The following is an 18,852-nucleotide window of genomic DNA, read 5'->3' as shown; positions in this document are numbered from 1 at the left end:
TGCCCATCTAGCTGGGTTTCCCCAGCCACTCTGGGCAGCTTACAACATATCAAAAATAATAATAAAAACATCAATCCTTAAAACCTTCCATAAACAGGACTGCCTTCAGATGTCTTCTAAAAGTCAGATAGTTGTTTATTTCCTTGACATCTGAATGATGCTCAGGGGTGCTGTGGGCAACACTGGCCTCTGTCCCTCTCCCCCCCCCATGCCCTTTTGTGTTTCTGCCTCCCAAAGGCTCGCATGGCTACAAGCTCCCCAGGTGAATGATGCCGCTGGGGCTGGCCAGGGGTGCTTCCCAGGCCCCTGCTGGGCAGTGTGAAGAGGCACCTCGTAGACCGGGGGCAGCAGCTGGGGCTGCCCTGAGGACTCCCAAGGAGAAGAGAGGAGGCGAGGGGATCACTGCATAAGGGAGGGTGTTCAAAAAAAGGGTGAGAGGCTGCTGACTGCAGGCAAGGGGTGACATGACTGGACTCCTGAGCCCCACAGGGGTGCCGTAGAAAGAATGTAGTTGGTCAAGGGAGCCGTGGGCCCAAAAGGTTGAAAGCCTCTGGTTTAACTAGATACTGTATGAAAAAGTACTTTATCTGTCTTGACTCATCCAAAGGTCAGGGATAATCAGGATTGGAATCCAATAGCATCTGAAGCACCACCAGCTTCGCCTGAGTGACAGAGATGCAAGTTTATAGGACGTGCCCTGTCATTTCCATTGCAAATTTAAAAAATGATTTTAGCACTGATTGTTTACTTTGCTCTAAGCCACCCTGGTATCTTATGGCGAATTAATAGCAGTAACCCAAAACGCTGGACATCGAGCCATTGAGGTGATTCTGTAAGCAAAATGTCTGAGAAAGCCGCTGTCTCGGGGACACACAACACTCTAGCCTCCTTTGCTTTTACATTTAAATATATACTGTTGTTTCTTTTACAAAAAAATCTTTTATTTAAAAACATTGCATTACAAAAAACACTCAGAGGCAAATTATGAGCCAGCAAGACATCCTACCAGCATACCTACAAATTGCAGCAATTGTCACTTGCTAGGATAAAACGCCACCCAAGTTGCAAGAACAGGTATGCTCAGCAATTTAACAAGTGGTTGATGTGAGAAGTCAGAGAGAAGTAGCCAGATTGACAGAGCCATGTTGACACCACCAGCCTTTGTCAGGTAATGGACCCCCATGAACTGAAGGATCTCCTACAGGGAGAACTGGAGGACACAGAGAACCTGTTCCAAGATCCAACCCCCCCCCCCGGCCCACCCCAGTTGAAATACAGCTACTAGGAACAATTTTTTTCTCACCTTCTACCCAGGAAATACTATTGCAGGGCTTAATCTCAGCCATTACCTCTCAGGTACCTCCCCTGCTTTTCCAGGGTGATACATGACCCTATCTGCCAGCAATGCCCTTTTGCATTTTACCCGGGAGAAATAGAATCTTAGAGTTGGAAAGGGACCCCAGGGTCATCTAGTCCAACCCCCTGCAATGCAGGAATCTCAGCTAAAGCATCCATGACAGATGGGGAGATGCCCACCCTCTCCTACCAATGGGCCTTTGTAGGAGAGGGTGGGCACCCCTCCCCAATAAACCTGGCATGAAACCTGCTCCAGAAAGTCCCCTCGCTTCAGTGGCAGCTTAGAGGTAGCTTCAGACTGCAGAGACAGTGACTTCCCCTTGATACCTATGCTGTCTCTGCTTGAAGATAAAGCAGTCCTCTCTTGCATGAAGCCCTGAAAAATGCTTTATCAGTGACATCTGCAGGTACGGCTAAGAAACCCCAAAGAGTGACTACCTGTCACTAGATGATAATGAGCTAAACGGCCCAGTGGTCTGATTGAGAAGGAACACCTCTGTATACTGTTCTTCTACCGAAAGGTGCTTTCTGCTCTACGGGAAATTTGCTTTGCTGAAAACACAATGATGGCAGAATCCTGGAGCGGCTTTGCTGAACTGGGTCCTCCTGCAAATGGTCCAGAGAGCGTGCTGGTGTACGCTGATGCCGCCGCTCACCAATGGAGGAAATCACCCCTCCGTAACAGGGCAGCCTGGGCCCCACAGCCAGTTCTTCCATCCTCCAAGGAGATCAGTTTCCTGCCATTTGCCGCCTGCATGTCCCTGCGTGGTCCCATCATGACGGAGGGGGGTAATACGCTTGCAACGGCCTCTCCGTGGCACAAATGCGCATGGCCTGGTATGTGTGCAGCAAGAGGCAGGGGAAGCGGGACGTGAAGTACTGGACAAATCCGCGTGGGACGGCCCCCAGGGTTTCCTGGACGCTCCTGGGCAGTTCGTGGTAATGGTGTTTCTGTAGGGAGAAAGGAAGTCAAGGGCCACCCATGGCACATCACACAGAACCACCGTGGAAAGGAGGCTGTAGGCTGGCTGCATGTTTGCACAGGCATATCCTTTGCACAGCTTCTGGTTCCACCTCCTGTTGGCCTCCTTGCTTTCTGCCCCACCAGCAATCACCGCTCTAGGGCAGGGACACACCTGAGTAATGGGGGAAACACAAGGTACCTTATTCCTCATGGCCCTCAGGAGATCACGCACCGAGTTGCCTTTGTACGTACGGAACTTCCTGAGGTCTGCGGGAGGGAAATGGCACAGGTGAGCACCTTTGCAGCTGCTTTTCCAGGATAATTTGACTGTTCTGCGTGGTGGGTGGAGACTCTCTCCTGCCCCCTGTGGGTCAGAACTGGTGGGGAGGGGGAGAGGAACCCTAGAGGCAGAGCCTGTACCTGTCTGCAGGGGGATGGAGATATGCGTCCGCCAGTTGTCTCTCACCACCACTTGCCCTCTGGCCTCCAGTGCACGGACAATGGGCCCATCCGCTGGCTCCTTTTCAATGCGGTCGCTGACATCCTAGACGCAGAGGAGTTTGCTAAAAGCCCCCCGAGCTTTGCAAGCACGGTGAAGCCAGCACCAGGAGAGTGCTGCACCTGTTGGATTTCTGCCTGGCTTGCACCCCCCAGCTCACCTTCTAGGGAACTTACCTGAAAGAACTGCAGCTGCTTCTCGTGGCTCCAGAAGAAGGGGTGCAGGAGGACCTGCATGGCCGACGGACGCAAATGGGGGTCACTGCTGATCATGGCTTCTATCAATTCTCGGCCGATGACGTTGTCTGGGGTGGAAGGGGGCAGGCAGAAAGTGAGCTGGGACCTTCCCATACATTCCTGGTTAAGCTTACAATACCCATGCAAGGTATCCCGGACATTATCAACGCTTTGCAGATGGGTGGGGCTGAGATTGAGAGCGACTTGCTTAAAGCCAGCTGCTGAGTCTGCAGAGCAGAGGCAAGGTTTGGTTCAGGGACATCACAGTCTGTAGCTTCACCCTGATAGCTAGATCCATTCTCACCTGTCCTCCAGGTGAGCTTGGCTGCAAATGAAGCCTGCAGGGCAGAGGGTAGGTCAAACTCTCTCCATGCACAAAGGAGGAGGAGTCAGGGATGCTTCTCTCTGTTAGCAGAACTGCCCCCCTGCCTGCCTGCCCCCCAGATATGATAGTGGGTGATGCTCCTCACCATGTGTCTCCTGTTGGAGATGTGCCAGCTGGTAGGCCCCGGTGAGGATGTTCGCCTGGCGGTGAAAGCCGTCTCCAAAGGGATGCTGCCCACTGGACACGACATAATAAAATATGCAGCCGGCCGAGAAAATGTCCACTGCACTCGTCTGCCAGAGACAAAAGGAGTCCTGGGGGAAACTGCCTCTTTCTTTGCTCCCAAAGCCAGACCCTTTGCTTCCCCACCACCACCCATCCCAGGCCAGGTCAGGTCTCCAGCAGGCCTGTGGAACCCCCAACCTCCGCAGCAGAGAACCTCACGCTCCGCACGAGCCGCTTCGCCCTGCCTGCATCGTAAACACAGGAGCCTGGGCAGGTGGATGCTACTCACGGGGTTCTCCTTTGGGTCCTCCCTCAGCACCTCGGGCGCAATCCACCCCTCGGTGCCCGGAATGCCAGAGCGGAGGCTGAAACTGCGCCGCCCCCTCTGCAGCTTCTTGCACAGGCCAAAGTCGGAGATGATGGCGCGGATCTTCCCGTGGCTGTTTGGGGCCGAGATCAGGATGTTGCAGGGCTTCAGGTCGCGGTGGACTGAGAAGACACAGAGTGTTCATCGGATGGAGTGAGGAGGCAGCTGGCCCTCTGGGTACAGCCCCAGGTTCAATCCCCAACAGCATCTCTAAGTAGGTTTGGGAGAGACTCCTGCCGGAAATCTTGGGGAGCTACTGCTGCTGCCAGTCAGCGTAGACAATACTGAGTTAGGTTGACCAGGCAACTTTCTAGGTTCCTGTGCCCTTTGATGGGTCACCTAGGAACACCACCACCTGTCTTCAGGTGTGCAGGTAGGGAGCTTGCCCTTACCTATGCTGAGGGAGTGCAAATGAGCCAACCCAGACATGGTTTGATGCAGCAGCGAGACAGGATCCAGACTTTGCTGGTTGAAAGTGGGGCTCTCCACATACTAAAAGGGGGACAGAAAGAGGAGGGAAGAATGACTTCGCTGGGGAGCCAAGGAGGGAAGTTCTGCCACCACCTGCCCAGTGGGCCCTGTGCGAATCATAAATATGTGATTAAACTTAGTCTCAGAACGATAACCTTAAAGGCATTGCCCAACTCACAGCACAGAGATGAACCCATTCCTTACAAACCAAACAAATAACATTTTGAAGGGACTCAAATTGCAACCAGAGAACTTGAAAAAGCAAAGCAAGCCATGTACTCACAGTTTCCTCAAAGTTTGCTTTTCAGTATACAGACTTGGGCTTTTAAAAGGGACACCACTTTTAACCTCTGCTCCCCTGCCCCATCCCAAATATTTTTGTTGGTAGGGCTACAAGTCAAAAAGTATACTGTTTCTAATATGGCCAGCAAGCAGGGTTTTCCTTTGTATTGTTAGCAAAAAGGAATCTTTTTGCCCAACATGGAGCTCGAACCCACAGCCCTGAGATAAAGAATCTCATGTTTTACCAACTGAGCTATCCAACCAGTGCAAGATGACACCTGTGTGTGTGTGTGTGTGGTTAAGTCCCCCAAGATACCATCACAAAAAGAGAACAGAAGGAGCCCATCCAACTGGCCTTGGGCAGTGAGAGCACCTCAGTTCTCATTACTCCAGAGGATGGATGGAGATGAAGTTTCCAGCATCCTGCTGTGTCTGTAGTGGGGCTACCTTTGAAGGTGACCCAGAAACTACAACTAATCCAGAATCCAGCTAGACTTGTGACTGGGAGCAGCCGCCAAGACCATATAACACCAGTCCTTAAAGACCTACATTGGCTCGCAATACGTTTCCGAAGAGATCATTAAAGCCCTAAACAGCCTTGGCCCAGTATACCTGAAGGAGCATCTCCACCCCCATTGTTCAGCCCAGACACTGAGGTCCAATGCCAAGGGCCTTCTGGCGGTTGCCTCACTGTGAAAAGTGAGGTTACAGAGAACCAGGCAAAGGGCCTTCTCGGTAGTGGCGCCTGCCCTGTGGAACGTCCTCCCATCAGATGTCAAGCAAATAAACAACTATCTGACTTTTAGAAGACATCTGAACAGTGGCGTAGCGTGGGTTGTCAGCACCCGGGGCAAGGCAAGTAATTTGCGCCCCCTAACCCGGGGATTTGCGCCCCCTAACCCGGGGATTTGCGCCCCCTAACCCTAACCCCCAGATGTTGCGCCTGGTGCGGCCGGCCCCCCCTGCACCCCCCACGCTACGCCACTGCATCTGAAGGCAGCCCTGTTTAGGAAAGTTTTTAATGTTTGATGTTTTATTGTGTTTTTAATGTTCTGTTGGGAGCCACCCAGAGTGGCTGGGGAGGCCTGGCCAGATGGGTGGGCGGAGCATAAGTAATAAATTGTTGTTGTTGTTATCACCATCACCATCATCATCCAGGCCATGTGTGGCAAAGATGCCCAGATGCAAAGGATAGCCAGGGACCCCCTGCATGTGCCCAGAACTGGTATTGAGAAGCACGGCTGCCTCCGACTGTGGAGGCAGAGCGTAGCTATCCAGGCTAGGAGTCATCAATAGCCCTCTCCTCCCCACACCCCTCTTCCTCCCCACAGCTCACCTCCTGCAGCGTGGCAGAGCACAGCTCAATGGCGATGTAGTGGAACTGCCTGTCCATCTCTGTGCAGAAGTAGCGCACCACGTTGGGGTGTTCGTCTGACTCGCGCAGCAGCTGCACCTCCCGATCCGCCAGGTGGATGCACTCGGGAAGCAGGCGCTTCACTGCCACTTGGCGCCCATCAAAGTGACCCCTTGCGAGGGAGAGGAAAGAAGCGGTCCATGGCTCGGCTAGCCAGGTTGGCTCAGCTGCGCCCAGTCAGTTGCACCTAGACCCCAGGGCTGGAAACTCCCAGGTGCAAGGACAGCTCCCTCTCTGGATATCTCCCTGGGCTCCAGGTGTCTTGGGAGGAAGCCTTCTTGGACATTGGTCTGCGCTTGCAGGTTGGACCACTCCCCTTCTCTCCTGCCAAACAGTGGCGTAGCGTGGATTGTCAGCACCCGGGGCAAGGCAAGTAATTTGCGCCCTCTAACCCATGGATTTTAGCAGGGGGCAGAGAGCTGCGAGTGCGAGCGCCCCCCCCCCAGATGTTGTGCCTGGTGCGGCCGGCCCCCCTGCACCCCCCACGCTACGCCACTGCTGCCAAAGCTCTCTCTCAATAAATCTCCCAACTCTCCCAGAAGGCAACACCTTCAGAGATGCCCTGCTGAGCTCTTGCTCCCTCTCTGCTTGGAGATCAGTCACAGAGCAAAAGGAAATGGTAGCGAAACAGCCAGCACCTGCATTGCATTCAGAAAATCCCCAGGTTCAATCCCCAGGTAGGGCTGGGAGACAATCCTGTCTGAAATCCTGGAGAGCAGCTGCCAGTCCGTGTAGACAATGCTGAGCTAGATGGACCAACACTCTGGCTCAGGACATAGGAAGCTTATAAAGAGTCAGACCATTGCTCTAGCCCAGTATTGTTAACACTGACTGGCAGCAGCTCTCTAGTGTTTCAGAAAGGATTGTCTCCCAGCCCTACCTGGAGCTGTTGGGGAATAAACGAAGATCCTTCTGCATGTCTTCTCTGCCACTGAGTTGCAGACCTTCCAGAAGAAGGCAGATCCTTCTGTTCCGGGTTCACCCAGGCACCTCTTACCTGAAGACAAAGGTGCCCCCTGCCCCACGGCCCAGGACATCTTTGGGATTGAAGGAGATCTTCCCCACCTGGATGGTTTCTAGGTCAGCACCCGCTGCGAGGAGAGAGGGAGAGCGGCTGATGCTCAGAAGGGCAGGTGGAGGCCACTCCAGGCTCAGAATGCCAGGTGTTGCCTGAATCCCACCTGGCTGAGGGAGCTCAGTACCCCCCCCCCCAAAAAAGCAAAATGAAAACCTTGGCTGCACCAGGACTTTGACCACACCAACCTGGGCTGCTGCTTCTGACAAGAAGACTCTGGCTCATCTCCCCATCCATCCATTCAGAAGAAGAAGAAGGGCCCAAACTCTGGTCTGGAGTTATTCCTGGTGAATCCCTGGAGGCTGTGGGGGGATGCTCCCCAGAGCTGTGACTGGCAGGGGGCCGCCCCATGCCTTGCTCCTGTTGCAGGAGCTGCAACTTCTCCTCCAGCTGCTGACGCTGCTGCTCTTGGTTCTGTTGCTGTTGCATTTGCTGGGTGGGAGATAAGAATTATTATTATTAATAATAATTATTATTTGTACCCTGCCCACCTGGCTGGGTTTCCCCAGCCACTCTGGGTAGCTTCCAACAAAGATTAAAAATACATCAAAATGTCACACATTAAAAATTTCCCTGAACAGGGCTGCCTTCAGATGTCTTCTAAATGTCAGGCAGTTGTTTATCTTTTTGACATCTGGTGGGAGGGCGTTCCACAGGGTGGGTGCCACTACTGAAAAGGCCCTCTGCCTGGTTCCCTGTAGCTTTGCTTCTCGCAGTGAGGGTACCACCAGAAGGCCCTCGGCGCTGGCCCTCAGCGTCTGGGCAGAACGATGGGGGTGGAGACACTCCTTCAGGAATGAAACACATCACCCATGTCTTTAGCCCCTTCCCCAGGATGGGAGTGGGAGGGCTACCTGGATCCTGGGCTGCCTGGACCCTGCCACAGAGTACACAGGTATTGGGATTTGACCTCCGAGGCAGGATTTAGCATTCCAAAGTTACTAGTCCTCATTGCTGTGCAGACAGCAGGTTCCCTTCCCACCATGGCGCAGGGGGCAGGTTAATATAAGAACATAATAAGAGCTCTGTTGGATCAGGCCAGTGGCCCATCTAGACCAGTGTCCTGTTCTCACAGGGGCCACCAAGATGCCTGCAGGAAACCCACAAACAGGATTCAAGCAAAAGAGCACTCTCTCCCCCTCCTGCAACTGGTATCCAGAGCCATTGGTGCTTCTGACCATGGAGGTACAGCATAGCCCTCATGCCTGGTAGCCACCGAGAGATAGCCCTCAGGACTATGGATTTCTCACATCCTCCTTTAAAGCCACCCAAGTCTGTGGCCATCGCCACTTCCTGCAGGAGTGAGTTCCATAGTTTAACAAAGAAGCACGTTCTTCTTTGAAGTTGAGGGCTGATCTCAGGGCAGAAAAGTGGGTGGCCTAGGCAGGAGTAGAGAGCCAGGACTCACTGCTGTGTGTGTGTGGGGGGGGTGAACAGTACTTCCCAAAGCGCCCCCCCCAAGGGGAAAAAGACCAAAGCCCACTCACCCAAAGAAGGAGGAAGAAGAGCCCCCCGCCCAGGAACACAGCAGCCACACCAGCCGTTGCCAGCTCCAAGCGGCTGAACCCAGGGTAAATCTCTGTTTGCTCCATCTCCAAGCGGGGGTCTGCGCTGTGCCAGCTATCCTCATCATGTGCCCTCTGGCTATGTGAGGCCAGGAACTGAAACAGGCAAAAGCCATAAATAATGATAAGCAAAACATACCCCTGTACCTACATATTAGGCACACAGACACCCTTGGCAAGCCTGCCTTCTGGAGCATCCCCTTTCGCTATCCAGACCCGCACCCTGTCCAAGCACACACACTCCATTCTCTATCACAGAAGCAGCTTTAGCGCGCACACACACACCCCACCCTTGCTCCGCTCACATCGTCAAAGAGGGTCCTGGGAGAGGAGCTGTGGGACAGGATGACCTCTGGGCTCCTCCGCAGAGTCTGGGGGAAAGCCCTCAGCATGGTGGTGTGGACCACGGGTGGCAATTCGTGGTGCCCTGCAGGGAAATAAAACATTCTGCTTTATTTGTGGTTCTGCAGGTAAAGATAAAAATGTAAGGGACCCCTGGATCATTAAGTCCAGTCAAAGGCGACTATGGGGTTACGGCGCTCATCTCACTTTCTTTTTTTTAATTTTATAATAATATTTATTAGTTTTACAACAAATTGAACACAACACTACAAAAAACCAAAAAAGAAAAAACATACAACAATACAATACAATACAAAAAAAACCACTGCAAAACACTAACGTACAACTAACAAAGCAAAACAAAAACCATTTAAAATACAGTCCAATTTCAATATCTTATCTTTCTTTCACTAATTTCCATGACCTCCTCACACCTCCTTTTTTGTATTCCACTTCTATTAATTGTTTCAGCAATTCCTTTCCATCTTCCTCTGTTTTCTATCCTATAATTGTCTTAACACATTCTAACCTTATTTTTCCCTTTAATGCTCTATTAATCTATTTATACTTAATTCCTTATAACATTTCTACTAAAGCCATATAACTTCATTCCAACATTTTTCTAACATTCATTAATTTTACAGTATTTCTGTAAATAGTCTTTAAACTTTTTCCAATCTTCTTCCACCGACTCCTCTCCCTGGTCTCGGATTCTGCCAGTCATTTCCGCCAATTCCATGTAGTCCATCAACTTCATCTGCCATTCTTCCCTGGTGGGTAAATCTTGTGTCTTCCAATACTTCGCGATGAGTATTCTTGCTGCTGTTGTTGCATAGATAAAAAAAGTTCTATCCTTCTTTAACACCAATTGGCCGACCATGCCCAGGAGAAAGGCCTCTGGTTTCTTCAGAAAAAAATATTTAAATACCTTTTTCATTTCATTATAAATCATCTCCCAGAATGTCTTAATCCTTGGGCATGTCCACCAAAGGTGAAAGAATGAACCTTCAGTCTCCTTACATTTCCAACATTTACTATTGGGCAAATGGTAGATTTTTTCAAGCTTAACTGGTGTCATGTACCACCTATAAATCATTTTCATTAAATTTTCTCTTAGAGCATTACATGCCGTAAATTTCATACCTGTGGTCCATAATTGTTCCCAGTCAGCCATCATTATGTTATGTCCAACATCTTGTGCCCATTTAATCATAGCTGATTTCACCATTTCATCCTGAGTGTTCCATCTCAACAGCAAGTTATACATTCTTGACAAAGGCGCTCATCTCACTTTCAGGCCGAGGGAGCCGGCGTTTGTCTGCAGACAGCTTTCCGGGTCACATGGCCAGCATGACTAAACCACTTCTGGCACAACGGGACACCGTGACGGAAACCAGAGCACACGGAAAAACCGTTTACCTTCCCGCCACAGTGGTACCTATTTATCTACTTGCACTGGCGTGCTTTTGAACTGCTAGGTTGGCAGGAGCTGGGACAGAACAACAGGAGCTCACCCCGTTGTGCGGATTTGAACCGCCAACCTTCTGATCAGCAATCCAATCTGCAATGCTTGCCCAATGGAGTCACGTTGCTGCTGCTTGAGGGGGCATCCTGGAGCCATAGCAGTGGTTCCCAAATTGGGAGGTATCATCCCTTCCCCATTTCTTTTGTATGCAGAGCAAAATTTTAAAAAGGGGGGCAAAGCTTCATAGTGTGTGTGTGTGTGCGCGTGCGCACGCACGCGTGCCTGCCTGCCTGCCTGTTTAGGGTGGAAGGGGACCCACCGATTAGAAGCCACTGGCTGTGGGGGATGGTGATGCTGCCCTGCGGGTACTTGACGCTCGTGCTGGGCGTGATCTCGCACTCGCCGGACTTCTGGATCGTCACGTCTTCCGTGGTGGGGCCACTGCTGCGGGCCAGTGTCAGCCCCTGAGGCTGTAGCAGGCGGGGGGACACACACAAAAAAAGGTTCTGTGAGCACCCTGCTCCTCCTCCACCTGCCCAGGGCCACCCAAGGGGTGAAGAGGCACTCACAACAAGAGCTGTGCCCTCGTGCACCAAGGACGTCAAGGCGTAGAAACCTGCTGCGTACTTGCCCACATACAGCGTTGGCCTAGAAAATTGGGAAGTGGGGTGGAGAGGGTGCACATCAGTCACACTGTAGAAGCTCAACATTCTAGCAGAGAACTTGCCAGCACAACCTGAGCAGTCTCCCGCTTGCTGTGGATTAAGCCTGCGGAACTCACTGCCACAGAACACCCCACCCCCCAAATACCCACAGCAGCCGAGTCTTGGCGGTGAAGTCCTTGGTGGACTGGTAGTTCCAGTGGATGAAGAAATGAGTGTCTTGGGAGCGCAGGACGAGGTAGCGCAGACTCTCCACGGCAACGTTGAGGTAGGGCATCCGCCGCAAGCTGTCCTGGCGCCAGGTGTACACGCCAACCACAGGGGAGCCGTAGTCCTGCATCCACAGCACCTGCCCACTCTCCTTGCCAACCGTCACCAGCAGGCCGTCTCCACTGGAGGCAAAGTGGGCCATTTCTGGGCAGAGGGTGAAGGTTAAGGAAAACCAGTAAGTGGCTTCCCTGAACAATGTTATCTCGCTTTCCAGAAGGGTAGTTCCTGGTGCATCTGGTAAAATGGTCTGCAGTCCGTGCACATTTATGATGCAAGAAGAAAAGGTTGTCTTTAATGTGCCACAAGGCTCTATGTTGCATACCCTCCAAGTGTCCTGACTGTCCAGGGACAGTCCTGGAATTATGAAAGCAATCCCAGCTTCTGATTTGATCCAATAATATCCCTATTTCCCTCCTCCCAGCAACGCTGCCACTGAGCTCCGGGAAGAGGATGAGCCAGAGCTTGCCCTGAGTGATGGCAGTAGCAGCTGTGATGAAGCATCCCACTGCCTCTCCATGGCTGCTGCTGCCAGCCTCTTCCCTTGGGCAGCTTGTAGCGGCTGCTGGAGATCAGGCAAGGAGGAGGAGAGGTTGCTGTCACTGAGGCCCAGCCCAGCATGATGTCCCAGCTCAGAGGGGCAGGCAGAGGGCAGGGCCACCCTGGGTGGGAAGAAAGGGGGAGCAGAGTGCAAGGAGTCTTGTTTTTGTTTGTTTTTTTAAATGCTTTGTGCATCCACGTCTAATCTCACCCCTTTTTTAAAATTTATGTATTCGTGTGTCTTTCTCTTTTTGTAAATCTACCAAACAATAAAATCAAATAAAAACGGGATTAATGGGTTTTCTTAGGATGGTGGAGGGCATGTGAGCTGTGTCCCATTGGTGCTGTGGTGGTGGAAATGCTCAGGGGTGCAGGATAAAAAGAGGGGGTTGAGGAGGGTCACTTGTGGGGCACTTGAAGCAATGCCAACCTTCTCTTTGTAAACCCAGCTGCGAAAGAAAGTTGAGGGTGGGGTGGACCATGGGGGGAGCTATGGGTGGGGGGAGCTGCACCCCCTAGATCCACAAAAAATCTTGAAAAGCATAGAAAGCAGTCAATTAGCTGAGGTTCTGCCTCCCCCAGCAGAAGCCTCCCTGCCTCCAATGAAAGCCTGCCGCCTGCAATGTCCTCTTTTTGGGGTATATAGTGGACGCTTGGGTTGCGAACGTAATCCATACACGTTTGCAACCCGCAGTGTCCGCAACCTGCAGCGGCACATCTGCGCATGCACGGGTTGCGATTCGACATTTCTGCGCATGCGCAAAATGCGATTTAGCACTTCTGCGCATGCGTGACTGCTGAAACCTTGAAGTAACCCGTTCCGGAACTTCCGGGTTTCGGTGGTCCGCAACCCAAAAAAACGCAACCTGAAGCGTCTGTAACCCAAGGTGTGACTGTATTTACTCATGGCTTCCCCAAAAAAGCTCAAAAACTTGGGGGGAAGGGGTAATATTCTAAAAGAAGCTCAGCAACTTTTGCTACTCCCTAACAATCCTGGCTACGCCCATGGATAGACCCACATCACCTGCCCAGCCAGGGCCCTTCCCTTTTGCCTCTCCAGTTACCCACCGTAGTCATTGTTCTGGTCCTGAAACGGGACAGAGTATTCAAGGTAGGTGGCGTTCCAGCGCAGGTGGCGGGACTTGGTGTCATACATGGTGATGATGTACTCTGCAGGTGGAAAAAAACTGGTGTGGTCACAGAGCCTGTCACATCCCACCCACCACCCACTTCCAGGAGCAAGGCACACTCAAGGCCCGCAGGTTCTTGACCGCACCAGCGTTGGGCAAATGGTGTGGGTATCTGCTTCCTGTGGGATTCTGCTCAGGAGCCAAGAAGGGAGTTCCTGCTCCCTCCTGCAATAAACTATTACGTTTACAAGCCAAAAAGGGAACCCAGACTTACGAGTGCGTCCAATGTAGAGCAGTGGAGTTTGGGGGCACAGACCATCCCAAGCCTCAGTAGACAGTGTGGTCTGCTTCTTCCCAGATGCTGGATCCACAACAAACCACGTGTCCTCTTTTTTCCCTGGGGAAATTGCAGTGGGGAGAGGGATTTTTGCTTGGTACCCATTGCAGGTAAAGGTAAAGGGACCCCTGACCATTAGGTCCAGTCGCGGACGACTCTGGGGTTGTGGCGCTCATCTCGCTTTACTGGCCAAGGGAGCCAGCATACAGCTTCCAGGTCATGTGGCCAGCATGACTAAGCCGCTTCTGGCGAACCAGAGCAGCGCACGGAAATGCCGTTTACCTTCCCGCCGGAGCAGTACCTATTTATCTACTTGCACTTCAACATGGTTTCGAACTGCTAGGTTGGCAGGAGCAGGGACCAGCCATCCCATAAATGGGTGAGTGGCACTTTCGGCATAATCGGCCTCATTATATCTGAATGTGCACAGTGGCCCACACAAGCTCATGCCTTATTTCTAAACTGAAAAGTGCTGGGGATCAAATCTCCTTCTCACTTAAGAAATCTATTTGTTTATTTCAGTGGTTCCTGAATTTTTCTGGGCTACTGCCCCCTTGGTTCCCTAAACTCATCCCAAATGCCTCCTACGCTGCAGTATAAAAAGATTATTCAGAATAGTGGTTTGCATGACCCACCAAGGAAGATAACAACACAATAAAATTCAAAACAGGAACCATTAATGGCACATTGATTCAAAATCCAGTTAAAACAGATTTGTTTAATCATAATTCAAGAAAACCTGATGAGTTTGATCCAGTGATGCCAGCTTTTCAAAGTGTGAAAAGTGCATCTGTCTGCCACCCCCTTGTCTCTCAGCTCCACCCCCTCCAGGTAATCCCCCCCCCCTGGAATTTATTTGATAAAACTGTGTACACCACTTCATTGTAAATAAAACCTCTAGGATGATTGTTCTGATGACTTCCTACAGTGCTTCATTGGTGAGGGAAAGGAACTTCACACGTACTCAGAGGCACTCTGATTCAGAATGCAAACAGGCTCCACAATACCCTCTGCTTCACATACCGATACTTGCTTGGCCATCCAGAAACTAACTAGGATCCTAATTGTTGTGGAAGTTGACTGCTGTTGCTTTAGTTCTCTGTGCACCACTTAGAGATATATTTTATATATTAAGTGGTACAGAATTTTTAGTAGTTATCATCATCATCATTCCCTGACTCACAGCTGCCCCACACATCCCACCAGCTTATACCTGTGTAGAGAATCCCATCGGAACTTCGGCAAGGAGAAGACTGGACCAGCTCAGGGATGGTGAAAGGCAGCTTCTGTAGCAGAGACAGATGGGCTAAGAGTAAAAAGGCAGCCCAGGGCCACCTCCCCTTACTTTGAGGGGGCCCTCCTGCGCTAGAGAGCCAGCCTGCCTCCCCTAGAGCCACCCAGCCTCCCTCCGCTGCTCCCAGGCCACTCACCATAAGGCCTTCCTTGTTCTTGCCTCCCAGGACATACAAGCTGCCATCATTTGGGTCTGGAAGAAATGCTGGCCTGAGCCAGGAACACAGGCGAAAGACAACAGCTGCTCAGTTGCTGCTGCTCCTCTTCCTCTGGGCAAAAGTGCTCCCTGCCCCTTTGGGCAAGTGGCTACTTTGCTACGCTCAGAATTACAACTCAGGGGATCCACACACACCCCTCCACCGATTCACATACCACCAGCCAGCAGGCAATGCATCCCAGTCTGAACTTGGCACCCAGAGCAGAATTTGGCATCAGGAAAAGCTCATGCTGTTCCATTCATTCATTCATTTTAAAAATCCCAGCATTTGTGCAGATTTCACAGAGCTGATTCTCACAGCCGTTGTCTGGACCCCTGGAGCTGTAACTGCCCTCTTATATTCCCTGATGGTTTAAGTACCATTTCCAAACCTTTTACCCCACCTCTCTGTCTCTTTCTTCTGCCTCTGACACCAGGGGTGGGGAACCTCTTGCCCAGGGGCCAAGTGTGGCCTCCCAAGCCTCTCCATCCCACTCTCCCCAGGCCACACCTCCTATCCCAAGGCCACACCCCCACCAGCCCTGCTTCCCACTCTTCCTTACCAGACCTGAACCCTGATAATGCCTTTCCCTTGCCTGGAGGGAAGATAGAATGGTGTGAGTGTGTAGCAACTAACCTAGTGCCCAGATATGAAATCTGCATTTCTTGCCACGCCCACTCTTGCCTATGGCTCCGCCCACTACAGAAGAGCATCTGCCAGAGGGTTGCCTCGAAGGGAAAATGGCTTTTGGGCTGAAAAGGGTTCCTTATTCTTGTCCTACAACATCTGGGACTGCATCTTGGAAACAGGCCAGGCAGGTGGGATGTACAAACTAACTACATCCAGGTTACTCTTAGGGCATGGAAAGAGGATGCTTTTGGCTGTCACCTCCAGACAAAACTGGGAACCCATCTGGCTGGCTTGCTGAAGCCCTTGGGAGTTGGGCTGTGGACTGGGAAGACAGCTGTTCCTACCAAGGGGAAAGCACCCCAGACTTTTTCCTGCAGGAGGCTACACTCACTCTGCCACGTAATCCGGCACCTGCAGAGGTGGATCTGGAAGGAGAAAGTGGAGGGGTGCTTACTCAGATTATTATTATTATTGTTGTTGTTGTTATTATGCCCAGCCCAGCAAGGTGAAAGGCACCTTGCCAGTGCAAAACCCCAACCCAGCATCCATGGGTTTCTGTTGCTACTCACCATCCTTCAGGGTCCACTTGACATCTCCTGTCTTTCTGCTCACTGCGTGGAGGTTCCCGTCAAGGGTTGACACGAAGAGCAGCGTTTCCGCAACAGTGGATGTGCTGCCAGCAAGACACTGGGGGGGGGGGCAGGCCCGGAAGAGATGAATTGGGGTGAGTTTGGAACACAGAGCCACAGCAAGGTCCTTTCCCTGCCTTCTTGTGCACAGTCGCTCCAGAGGCTGGTCCTGTGCTGCCAGCTTCCACCTCTTCCTTACTATCAGGGTTACCCTAGTAGAACTCAGCAGCCCCATCTCAACAGGTACCAGACAGCACTGCAGAGCCAACTAGGTGGCTGACTCAGTGCATGGTGGTAGGCTGGACCAGATGACCCTTTGGGTCCCTTCCAGCTCTTCTGTGATTCTACGACTCAGTCTAAGGCAGCTCAAGCCAAGGGCCTCTGCTCAGGAGCAGAACATGTGCTTGGCATGCAGAATCTCCCAGGTTCAGTTCCCTCATGGCATCTGCAGGAAGGGCTGGGGAAAGTCTTCCCCCAAGACCTGCTGCTGCTGCCAGTCAGTGTAGGCAGTCCTGAACTAGATGGACCAATGGTCTTCTCGAAGCTTGATTTGAGTCTCATGGTGGTCCTGCCTGCAGCCTCCAACCCTGGCAGCAGAGCCTTCCCAGGTATACAATATATGATATCTTTATTGTCATTGTCCCATGCAGAGCAATGAAATGGAAAAACTACCGGTACATAAAACTACATAAAAACTACACAAAACTACATAAAAACTACATAAAACTTTCAAAACCCCCTAAAAACTCTAAAACTCCATTTTAAAATATACTATACTATAGAGACCCCTTATGCTGCGTTTAGAACCAGAATTGCATTTGCGTAGAAACTGTTTCTCAGGCGGCTAGTCCTGGCCTTTATAACCCTAAACCTTCTACCAGAAGTAAAAGAGAGGACCTAGTTTTGCCAGCCAAAATGGGGAGTGGGGAGGAAAGGGGACCCTGTGGGGAGCACTGGATGGCACCCAGTGATGTGTGCCCTAAAGAGCACATCCACCCCATATTTCTGAAGAGCTCCTATGCCACTCAGAGAAGCATGGAGCACAGTTAAGCCTTGGAACCTGCTCCTGCAGGAGGCAGATGGGCTTTAAAAGAGGATGGCATAGATGGCTTTAAAGAGGATTGGAGAAATCCATGGAGGGCTATCAATGGCTAGTAGCCAGAGTGGCTATTCCCAGCCTCCTTGGTCAGAGGCAGCAATGCTTCAGCTGCTGGAAAGCACAGGAGGGGAGAGGGCCCTTGTGCTGGTCTCCTGCTTAGGGGTTTCCCATTGGGGCATCTAGTTGGCCCCTGTGAGAACAAGAGGCTGGACTAGATGCGCCATGGGCTGATCCAGAAGGCTTACTCCCAAGATACCTGAAGAAACGAGTTCCCACGCTTTCTCGGGGAAAGGAACAATAACGCTCGAAGTGGTTTGTTTGTGTGACATTTGTCCAACCCCACGACCCCGCCCCTCTTCCGGGTCTGCCAGAGAAACCCCTGCAGGAGCGGACCGGCCACATTCGGGCGCATTCCTGGAGGGCAACAGCCGGACTTGTGCCAGCTCACCTGCTGCGCCCGCCCGCCAACTCCAGCCGGCGCACCCTTTGGGCAAACAGCTTAGCAAACACGGCGGTGGAGGGGAGAGCGAGAGTCTTCCTCCTCCTCCTCCTCGGGACCAGGAGGAGAAAGCCAGCCTTCTCCTCAACCCCCCACCCTGCTGTCTGAAAGCGCCCCATTTCCACGCCCCCTTTTCTTTTTTCCTCGCGAAGGACTAGCGCCTTGGCGGGGCCGGCATCATGCTCTGCTTCAGGAAAAGAAGACTTAGGGGAGTAGGAAAGAAAGCCGTCCCCTGTTGTCTTCAAGGGTTCCGGCACTCAGGAGAGCGCTGAATGGTTTTTTGGGGGGGCGGGGGTTGATTGCTCCGCGGGCTTCCCAGTGGGTCGAGTCAGCCCACGGCGGGGGTCTGTCCCAACGCCCTACAGGGGGGAAAGCCTTGGGCATCCCGACATCTCCCACCAGCCCTGGGCTTAGGATCCGCTCCATTCCTGCAGCTGGGCTCGGCTGGGGCTGGTGGGCATCACATCTTAGGAGGCGACACCCCACGCCCCACTCAGCCTTACCTGGGCTAGCAGGGCGCCGAGGAGGAGGAGCAGACGCGGTCCGCGGGTGCCCCGTCGGGACTGTTGCTCCGGAGAGTGGCGCATGACTGCTCTTGCCGCGGGTTCCGGGCATCCTCCTCGTCATTTGTTCCAGGGGCCGCGACCACAGCCAAGACCCCCGCAAGCCCGACGCCCCGGCTCCATTCCGGCAGGTTCAGCGCAGGGAGGAGCCGGACCTGCCACGCTACCGCCTTCCCGGGCGCTGCTGCCCCACCTGGCACACGCCTCCGCCCCAGATCCGGGTCCCTGCCCTGCCCTGCCGGGACCAACAGCCAGGAGAACGGGGCTCGCTGATTTCCCCTTCCCAAGCACTCCCCCCGCCCACCGCCAGTAGAATAGGCACTCTGCACGCGCCCAGAGGCACACAGAGGATTTCAGTTCTTTATGAGGATGGCTGCTTTTGCAAACACACGTGCAGGTGTGTATGAGAGATTCCTATTT

At 52.3% G+C, this 18,852-nt stretch overlaps 1 protein-coding gene across 3 annotated transcripts; it reads right to left on the bottom strand.

Annotated features, from left to right (window-relative positions):
* Nucleotides 1-916: 916 nt before the first annotated feature.
* Nucleotides 917-18,634, bottom strand: ERN2 (endoplasmic reticulum to nucleus signaling 2). Of its 3 annotated transcripts, XM_081170114.1 has the most exons (22): nucleotides 18,373-18,631; nucleotides 16,212-16,329; nucleotides 16,034-16,067; nucleotides 14,953-15,025; nucleotides 14,736-14,808; nucleotides 13,460-13,582; nucleotides 13,124-13,225; nucleotides 11,401-11,662; nucleotides 11,156-11,234; nucleotides 10,906-11,056; nucleotides 9,085-9,206; nucleotides 8,702-8,875; nucleotides 7,403-7,646; nucleotides 7,137-7,230; nucleotides 6,062-6,251; nucleotides 4,365-4,464; nucleotides 3,895-4,094; nucleotides 3,526-3,673; nucleotides 2,996-3,123; nucleotides 2,741-2,864; nucleotides 2,520-2,587; nucleotides 917-2,307 (listed from the first exon to the last, which is right to left on the bottom strand). In XM_081170114.1, exons 1-22 carry the CDS (start codon nucleotides 18,454-18,456, stop codon nucleotides 2,131-2,133), a joined length of 2,868 nt encoding a protein of 955 aa, XP_081026240.1. In that variant the 5' UTR covers nucleotides 18,457-18,631; the 3' UTR covers nucleotides 917-2,130. The 3 variants fall into 3 exon arrangements, with proteins under 3 accessions (XP_081026240.1, XP_081026241.1, XP_081026242.1); XM_081170115.1 differs by lacking the exon at nucleotides 18,373-18,631 and having other exon boundaries at nucleotides 14,953-15,056; nucleotides 16,212-16,334; XM_081170116.1 differs by lacking the exon at nucleotides 2,741-2,864 and having other exon boundaries at nucleotides 2,178-2,307; nucleotides 18,373-18,634.
* Between the last annotated feature and the right edge of the window lie 218 nt (nucleotides 18,635-18,852).

The sequence above is a fragment of the Podarcis bocagei genome (genome assembly GCF_964188305.1).
Source record: "Podarcis bocagei genome assembly, chromosome: 14".
In the NCBI taxonomy this organism is placed as follows: Eukaryota; Metazoa; Chordata; class Lepidosauria; order Squamata; family Lacertidae; genus Podarcis; species Podarcis bocagei.
Note: the sequence above shows the minus strand (reverse complement) of the source record. Positions and strands in the feature narration are given on the sequence as shown.

What these genes read in the sequence shown, in the direction of transcription:
- ERN2 (XM_081170114.1), bottom strand. Translation starts at nt 18,456, where the DNA reads ATGCGCCACTCTCCGGAGCAACAGTCCCGACGGGGCACCCGCGGACCG. An exon ending in GGACCAGAACAATGACTACG is followed by an intron (nt 11,663 to 13,123) that starts GTGGGTAACTGG and finishes CCCTCTGCCCAG; the next exon opens with AAATGGCCCACTTTGCCTCC. An exon ending in TCTCCAACAGGAGACACATG is followed by an intron (nt 3,124 to 3,525) that starts GTGAGGAGCATC and finishes CTTCCACCCCAG; the next exon opens with ACAACGTCATCGGCCGAGAA.